The sequence below is a fragment of the Cataglyphis hispanica genome, chromosome 3, assembly GCF_021464435.1.
Source record: "Cataglyphis hispanica isolate Lineage 1 chromosome 3, ULB_Chis1_1.0, whole genome shotgun sequence".
Classification (NCBI taxonomy): domain Eukaryota; kingdom Metazoa; phylum Arthropoda; class Insecta; order Hymenoptera; family Formicidae; genus Cataglyphis; species Cataglyphis hispanica.
Window position 1 is genome coordinate 57,501 of NC_065956.1, and position 9,460 is coordinate 66,960.

Consider the following 9,460-nt stretch of genomic DNA (forward strand, 5'->3'; position numbering starts at 1 on the left):
CGCATCTTTTTTATATTTATATTATTTTTATAATATATGAATGTCAGAAATTATATTATCTTTAATGTCTTTTATTAATATACATCTATATAAACTTGATACATATATGTTTGTATTACTTTTACATATAGATGATGTCAGCTATAAAATCTGGTCATGTGGCATATTCACGTTTCGCACGGATGGCTGAAATGGAGGAAGCACAGCATGAAAAAGAAATGCTCAAGAAACAAATAAGCGTCGAGAGATCGGGTGGAGGATTGTGAACTGTGAAGAAAGACTCATCTCCTTACAGGCTGCAAAGTTTTGAAAAATATCTTTACTTTACATCCTTATTTGATTTGACATGTTTTATCATATATATTCATTATAGAGTACAAGTACATTGAATCAAGCGCACATACGTATGTCCATGTATGTAGCAGAAACCAAAAATTAAATAATCTCTTACAAAAAATAAAACTCATGAATATAATAATTAGAAAAATATATTAAAGTACATAAACAGTTTCATATTAAATAATTCACGACACTCTGACTGGAACTTCATCGTATCTTCTCTTTACATGCATTCTCCGCATATAGATTTTTATCAATAAACAAAGTTAAAATTACATGTATGTATTCATGCACACTAGTAATAAAAATTATGTGTGTGTGTGTATACACACATTTTAAGAAAAAAATTTTAAATTTAAGACTTTCTTCTTATTGTGGCATGCATGTTTTTCTTGCATTGAGTATTATGTACATATTGCAGAATATTCATACTCTATTTGTATTATGTATGTATGTATGTATGTATATATATATATACACACACACACACACACACACACACATATATACATATATGCACATGCTAATGCATTATAGAAAGTATAATTGCATTCTATTCTTGTAATAAGAGTGTACTCTATGTAACATAGAATTATCATTCTAAATTATTATACAATATTTATATATAATATTTATAGTATTTACAATTGTACACATTATGTATTATTTAATTCAGAATAATTGCTCTCCTTCGTCGATATTTATCTGAATTGCGAATATAAGACATTATAAAAAATGTTTCTAGTATATTAAATATTGTCATTCAATTTTTGAAACTAAACTTATATAATAGTGTAAATTATTATTTACATTATTGTGTATCTCTATCTTGTCTTTTACATATTACATTAAAATTGTACAAATTATGAATATTGTCTATTGCAAAAGATTATTTAATTTATTATTGTAACTTGATGCGATTGATAAGCATGTTGTCCTGTCATAAATGATTTCATAATTATCACATCAATAAAGTTGATGTTAAACAAAGAACTTGGAGTGCTGTGTTACATTATCAAATTTTTAGAAATAAATACTAATGAATGCTACAAATGTTATATCACAAATGGTCGACATTTGTATTAAATGTGTATATTTACACTTTTAAAACAATTGTAACACTTTGCAATTTATCTCTCCCTTTCGCACATTGAACACCTTTTCTCATCGCAGTTAAAATCGAGAATCATAAAATATTTCAAAAAAAAATTTGGATTACAATTTTTGTGAAAGGGGAAAGAGAAAAAAGAAAAGATGAGAAGTTTGATGATTTGAAACGATTTATCTTTGTCATGCATGTTCTTGGAAAGGCAGTGAAATTATTTAAAATGTATTTCTTATTGATATTTCGCAAATCAAATAACAAAATGGACAAATATAATGAATCGAATAATACGCCGATTGCCGATATATTATGATAAACCACGATGGACACACGTATGAAATGAAAGATGGGGGGGGGGAAGCGAAAGACTAGAGAAACGAAAGTAGAGGGAGGTGTGCGTGGCGTGTTTAGCCCTTTGTAATGGGGTGGGTGTCCGAAGTGACACCGCGTACGCCCCTGTCGAATGACGCCCCAGCCAGCTGCAACTAACTCTAGCCAGCTCGGTTGGCGAGCAGCTACACGAACCAGTACGAACCACAGCCGACCACCAATCGGCGAGGCCGTGCCGTCGTGACGAACATACGGCGACGTTGCCATCTCGCGCACCGCCCATTGGCCCCACGAGTATGTACATAGTACATACGTGCGTCCGCGTAGTCTCGACTCCCATTACGACAGTATTTGTTAGTATTCGTTGTAACGTTTCCGCGAACGTGAATAAATGACTAAACGGATAGTGTAGTGGATGTGGAGTATATGATGCATGTATCGGTAGATTGTACGATAGTTTGACAAATCGCATGAATCGTCGCATTGCTTTTTATCGACTCCCCTCGGCCAGCGATACACTGTGCGCGCTGTTTAACATAATTTCTGTTCATTTACACGCGGAGAGCGGTATCGTCAAAACTCGGTGCAATTGTCCCATGATGTAAATAGCAATTTTTAAGCGGCTAATATATCGTACATATCCTGCTCGATCGCGTATCGATCAACGCAAAATGCAGCCACTATTAATGGTCATTGTAGTATAGTGCGCGGGCGCAATACTACGGCACAGTAACGCGCGTGGCACGTGCGTACGTGTGTACATGTAATTTTTTTTTCTTTTTTTTTCTCTTTCATATATGTGACTTTGTACGCGCCTTGTATCGGTACGAGAATGTACGAGAGCTCTTGTGAATAATGCTTCTCTATTTGGTTATACAAACGTTTGCATATGCAAACGGCACGATAACGCGCGAAACGCACGATAACGAGTACAGTTCCGTTTTGCATCGAGTTGTATCAAGTGGGTTTTTCAGTGGTTGATCAGCGTATTTTCTTGATTGAAAAAGCGACGCACATGTTTTCGCATAACTACTAACGGTACGAATCGGACTAGTAGCAACAACGCAACGCAACGCGGTGGCGTTGGCATTTGGCGTTGGCAGTTGGCAGTTAGCGTTGGCGTTGGCGTTGGCGTTGGCGTTAGCGTTGGCTTTGGCGTTGACGTTGGCGTTGGCGTTGGCGTTGGCGTTGTCGTAACATTAGCAGTGTGAGTATGTACATCTTGCGCGTTGCGCGAGAGGAAGCACGTGTTTATTTTCCAAGTTAGGTGGAGTCCCGTGTTTAAAGTGGGTGGAGGCTACATCGCGAGTCGGCCTTCCCCGTTATCACGGATATCGCGCAAACGAGCAGCAACAGCCAGAGTGGGCGGTATGACGACACATGCTACTTGCCATTGTGTTGGAAGTTGGAACTCGTGCGCGTGCTTCGATACGAATCGGGTGGGGCGGTAGAAACAGGGGCGTAAGGAGGCGGTCCTCGATCGGATTCTCGCAGAGGATTGCGGAGGATTCCCGCGATTCGCGACGGCCTTTCTTGTTCCCTCTTATTGTTAGAGAATGATTAAAGAGAGCTGCTTACCACTCTCTTATTTTATACTTATAAAGCAACCCAAGGCGATTCGCGTAACGCATTTTCAAAAATAAAACTCTTCTACGTCTTTTTTCACCAATTCTTTGAACTTTTTTATTAGCTCGAAATATTTTAATCTAAATTATGACCCAAACTTGACTACTCCATGTTTCCAACAGTATATCCTCAATTTGCGATATGTATATTGTTACTTTATCTTTATCATAAATTAATAAAACTCAAATTATCATACTGCTAAAATCCATTTCTCTCTCTCTCTCTCTCTCTCTCTCTCTCACTCTCTCTCTCTCTCTCTCTCTCTCTCTCTCTCTCCCTCCCCCCAAATTTCTCTTTTGTTCTCATTCTTTAAAAATAAAAATTTTTTTTTCTTGTGAAAACAAAGTTTTGAACAATTATAATGATTTCTTTAATTTTTTCTTTTTTAAAGTTCTACTTCTCTTTTTCTTTATATTTATATTTTATATATTTATTAATTATTTTAGTTATACGATAAGAATTAACATAATTTTATCATAATTGCATAATATATTAGTTTTATACACTGTAAGAGCCTCTAGGATTTTCATAATTGCATAAACATAAGGAAACATTGGACCAATCAATTTCTTTATGCATATGTTTATGCAACTATATAAATCCGTCTAGATAGGATCTAATTAGATATATCTTAATGATTTTCTACTCTAACTTGTATTTATCTTTAATAGGAACATTGGAACGATTCTTTCTTTGTGATTACAAGAAAATTGCCAATATACATAGTTGTGTATTTATTGCATTATGGATTCCTAGCACAACTTGGCGAAATGGCATCAAATCTATTCTTATAAATTTTTTATAGTGCAAAACACACAATCCTTCATCATGAAACGAAGTCTAGATGGAAGGAACATTTCACAAGTAAGATAATAGTTATCTCATTCTTGGCTCAAATGCTTTACTTTTGCAACAATTTTTAATAATAAATTTTTAATCAGATAAAAGATTTTTGTTCCAAGCTTCAAAAATGTGTGCGTGTGCGTGCATGCGTGCGTGCGTGCGCGCGCGCGCGTGTGTGTGTGTGTGTGTGTAAATTATATTATAACAATTAGTATAATTTGTGTGAGTACAATCTAATCTTTAACATATTGTGCAATTACATGCAGAATATTCTTGAAAAAAAATTATAAAAATTATAATTATTTATAGGAAGAAATCGAAGAGCATGATCCTTTGCAATCACAGTCGCAGCAACAAGACGAAGTAGACCAACAACAGTTAGAACAGCAACAGCAGCAGCAAACTGCCCAGTCGCAAATCCGTTTCTTAAACGCAAATGTATTACAACAATTGCAACAGCAAGATGTTCAACAACAAACTCAACAGCAGCAGCCGCCGCAAGTTATTACCCTGCAGAACTTCATGCCTTTACAAACTCAACAATCGCAACACGATCAACAGAGAGCGCAAACTATCTCTGTTCAATCGTTACCTCATCAATTCTTGCAAGTATGTTAAAACAAACATGAAAATGTATGTAAAAATATAATATAATTTTATTTTCTATAAGAAATACAGTTGGCATGCGCACATTATATACATTCTTCTTTCTTCCATTGTGCTTCAACTTGTAAACAACTTGTATGTTTTATAGAGTGCTCAAATTATTAGCGCTCAGGCACAAACAGCTCTTCAACAACAACAGCAACAAAGTCATCAACAATCGCAGCAGCAACAACACACCCAACAACAGCAGCAGCAACAACCACAACAACAGCTTAGTTATAGTGTAATACCACAAATGCAGACTGTCAATATAGATGGTCAGGAAGCTCTATTTATTCCATCCTCGGCAATGTCTGCGGCAGGCGGTCATCACCAAACACAACCAACAATGCAATTTGCTACCGCAAATGGTCAGCAAATGCAACTTGCCGGTCAGCAAGTGCAACTAGCGAACGGCCAGACCATTATTACGCCACAACCAGTTAGTCTCATAAGAGCACCCAATGTCTTTCCCACTTCGATTATACAAAATATTACGGGACAAACGGTACAACTGCCGACAGGTATGCTTCTTGTCGACATCGCTTTTAATCGCATATTTCTCCTCCTGTCTTATTTGCTTATTTTTGAGATTAAAATTTCCAACTTTTACCAGATATGCTTAAGAATAAAGTCAAGTAACATGTATATTGCAGGTCAAAATGTACAAGTAAGACCACTTCAATTTCCTATGCAGCATGTTCAGCAAACAGTCCCTGTGCAAGTACCAGTCACTGCCAACAATGGACAAACTGTTTATCAAACTGTACACTTTCCTGTTCAAGCTTTATCCAGCGTTTTAAATATGCCCACGACACAAATGATACCTCAAATCATGCAAGTACGTTACTCGATATAACATTAATTAAGTTGATGCGAAGTAATATTTCATAACTTTAATTGATAATTTTTATATTAAACTATTGTGTATAAATAATATCGATGAAACGTATTCTGGTTACTTCAATTCTAGCAAATACCTCAAGTAGCACAGATAATTACGCCAAGTGGTCAAATCCAGCAAGTGCAAATTACAAACTTGCCACAATTACAAAGTCTTCAGGTAAAGATGTAACATAAATGAAGATATGAATGTATAATTTGAGTTTAATAATAGGGAGAAATTTTCTCTATAATTCTACTATATAATTCTACTCTATAATTCTAAATAATATATGAATACATATACTTTTAACATGCTATAGAGTCAACAAGTAACACAAGTAGCTCAGCAAGTTGCGCATCAACAAGCGCAGCAGCAAGTTGTTCAACAACAAACTCAACAACAAGTAGTGCAATCTGTTCAACAACAACAAGTCGCTCAGGCTCAAGTACAACAGCAGCAACAGCAACAAGTACAACAAGTAGTACAGCAGGTAATACAGCAGCAACAGCAACCACAATCATCGCAACAGCAGCAACAACAGCAGCCACAACAGCAACAACAGATACAACAATCTTCTGCTCCGTCGTCGACAGTGGCGACTTGGAGCACAACAGTTGCCACTCCTAGCAATGTTCAGGTAATGCACTCTTAAACTCTCTCTCTCTCTCTCTCTCTCTCTCTCTCTCTCTCTCTCTCTCTATGTATGTGCGTGTGTGTGTGCGCGCGCGCATGTTATGTGGACATACTATATGTGTGTTAAGTTATGCGCACACAACTCACACAAACGCACACGTAAATATATATATATATAATTAGTCTAATTATAATTTTAACGCATAATTTTTTATAGGTTCTCGGCATAAGTGCATTAGGAAGAAGTATAACAGGAAATACCAATGTTATTACTACAAAAGATGGTCAGAAGATCGATGTGCAAACGTTATCTACTCTAACAAGGCCACCGGAAACGGTAGATGGTGATATTAAAGTAACAAATATCGATGCAAGTCAACTAGCCGGTGGACAAGTAATACATATCCCTGCTGCACAGTCGGCTCAACCTACAATGCAACCTATTACAATTACAGGTAAGCTAATCGATGCATGTATCCTTTTTAGATTATTAGGATAATTAGGAAATATCTCTTTCGAGAGATATTTTCAATACTTAGGAAATATCTCTTTCGAGATATTTTCATATACTATTTTTATTTCCAAAATGTTTCTTCCTGTTATTATTATGTATAACCTGTTATAAATTATGATTTAACAATGAGATTGATATTGGCTTGTATAGGAGCGCAAGGACAACAATTAACGCTTATTCCTGCATCTGCATTAGCGAATTTAACTGCGCAGCAAGGTAACATGATGAGGAGCGTAAGCAACGGAAGTATAATGCAAATTCAGCCAGCCGCTGGAATAAACGCAACCAATTTTTTACAATCGATACCTGTACAAAATATCCCAGGTTTAGGCAATGTACAAGTAATACCAGCAAGCGCATTACAACCCGTACCAACTGCTACAGTTCAAACGTTACCCGCTACCACGGCTACACCTATTGTTGCGGCTGCACCAACAGTACAACTCGATTCAAATGATCCTACCAAATGGCAGATTCTCCAAACTCTTCAATCGAATGGAACTTTGACAACATCTGCTTCTCCTATGTCTCACCAGCATCAGGTATCCAACGCGGCAAATTCCAATACTGACACCGATACTAACAAGCAGCATCGTAGAAGAGTCGCGTGCACATGTCCCAATTGCGGCGACGGAGACAGGTAGAGTTTTTATATAAAATTTCCTATTTAAATATCGAATATCACAAAAATAATACAAATTATTTGTAATACTAATATAATGACACTCATTACGATATACAAAATATTCTCTCCCCCCTTTTCTCCCCCTCAATTAATCCATATTTCTCTGTAGAAATAGAGATATGAGCAGAAAGCGACAACATATATGCCACATTGCCGGCTGCAATAAAGTATATGGTAAAACAAGCCATTTGCGTGCTCACTTACGTTGGCATACCGGCGAACGACCATTCGTCTGCAGTTGGATATTTTGCGGTAAAAAATTTACCAGATCCGACGAACTTCAAAGGCATCGTAGAACTCACACTGGTGAAAAACGTTTTCAATGTCCAGAATGTACTAAGAAATTTATGCGGTCTGATCATTTAACGAAACACATCAAAACACACACGAAAATACGGAGCACAGTAAGTAATTCATACGAAATCTATTTCATATATAATATTTCATCAAATGCGATATAATAAATATTAAACTTTAGGAAGCTGCTACTTCGACACAGGAAGGTTCTTCTGACAGCCAATCTTCCACCGAGCAGAAAATTATTATAGCAGTGCACAAGGAGACGGAACCATCTGAAATTGTTATCTCGGAACAAATGGAAAGCATGAAAACCGAATCAACGAATCACATAACAAATGAATAAAAAATTCTGTCATATGCTGGATAATATCGATATCACTGATAATAGAATATAAATCAATTTGTTGCTGCTGATGACGATGTCGACCATGCACGATTCCAGGATTTTTATCTTATTTCAAGACTCATACAAAATAAAAAAAAAGAAAGAAAAGGAAAATCATATTTATTAGAGATGCTAAAGCTTGATCATCAATGATATCAAGTAGATTTTAATGTCTGAAATTTTAGAAAAAAGTTGGATAACATTGTATGTATGCATATATGTACAAGTACATTATATAAATAATCGAAATTAATACTGTATTATGATCACAGACAAATATGGGCCGGAGTTCATCTGCTCCATATAAGAATAATATGGTAATAATATAGTAATGGATTTATAGGTATAATAACAATATGTAACATAAAATTTATTTTTTATGCCGTCACATGTGTATATGTAAATAAATAAATAAATAAATATATATATATATATATATATATATATATATATGTATGTATGTATGTATGTATGTATGTATGTATGTATATATAATGTAAATCAATGTATATAATTTTGCACGAGAAAGTTTTACATTTGTAAACATCTTTTGATATTATAAAAAATGCAAGTATTTAGCTTTTTTCTCCTTTAATTTATCGAATTACTTTAAACCAAGCAGCCGCTTCGTAATATTTCACGAGCTATAAATACAAATTTAATCTTGAAAGACTTTTGTCCGAATTCGAGTTGATATTTGTGTATATAGATCATAAGTGATGTAGCTGTTTAAAATAAAGTTTTTGAAATATAATGCAGATAATATAAACAATACAATCGGTTAAAATTTAATGGAGTTAGTTACATGTACAGAATATTATGTACAAATTTCTGATAAGAGATAGATATAAAATTCAAAATGGGGAACTTTGTCATATTTAAAACAGACAATGATTTCTCTTATTGATATTCTTTTAATATGAAGTCTATTACCAGTGCAGAATAGATACACCTGAAGAATAAGAAAATATTTGTCTATAGTTAAGCTCGAATTCCGATAGTTTCTCTAATATGGTCCACTGTCCACATCTTTTCAAAATTGTGATTCAAATAGATGCCCTTTATCATACATTATATTTATTATACATTATATAGAATTTTTGCTGGAGAAATAGACTATGAATGTATTAGAAAATCCAAAAAGGGGAATATATTTATTTTATATATAT

The 9,460-nt window shown here is 34.9% G+C and overlaps 2 protein-coding genes across 9 annotated transcripts in view; both read left to right on the forward strand.

Moving 5' to 3' along the window:
* LOC126848071 (glycerol-3-phosphate dehydrogenase, mitochondrial) overlaps positions 1-462 on the forward strand; it is a 7,163-nt gene extending 6,701 nt beyond the window's left edge. For all 6 annotated transcript variants that reach the window (XM_050588619.1, XM_050588615.1, XM_050588616.1 and 3 more), the window contains one exon: positions 132-462. In XM_050588619.1, coding sequence (XP_050444576.1) covers positions 132-266 — 135 coding nt within the window. In that variant the 3' untranslated portion in view covers positions 267-462. The remainder of the gene's footprint in view (positions 1-131) is intronic.
* A 1,110-nt stretch (positions 463-1,572) lies between these two features.
* On the forward strand, positions 1,573-9,042 carry LOC126848070 (transcription factor Sp4-like). Of its 3 annotated transcripts, none has more exons than XM_050588611.1 (11): positions 1,573-2,981; positions 4,072-4,264; positions 4,553-4,852; positions 4,998-5,412; positions 5,545-5,729; positions 5,862-5,951; positions 6,094-6,411; positions 6,625-6,862; positions 7,072-7,561; positions 7,716-8,010; positions 8,085-9,042. In XM_050588611.1, the coding sequence occupies exons 2-11, from the start codon at positions 4,229-4,231 to the stop codon at positions 8,247-8,249; spliced, it is 2,532 nt and encodes an 843-aa protein (XP_050444568.1). In that variant the 5' UTR covers positions 1,573-2,981; positions 4,072-4,228; the 3' UTR covers positions 8,250-9,042. The 3 variants fall into 3 exon arrangements, with proteins under 3 accessions (XP_050444568.1, XP_050444570.1, XP_050444569.1); XM_050588613.1 differs by having other exon boundaries at positions 4,206-4,264; XM_050588612.1 differs by having other exon boundaries at positions 1,573-2,127.
* The last annotated feature ends 418 nt before the right edge of the window (positions 9,043-9,460 follow it).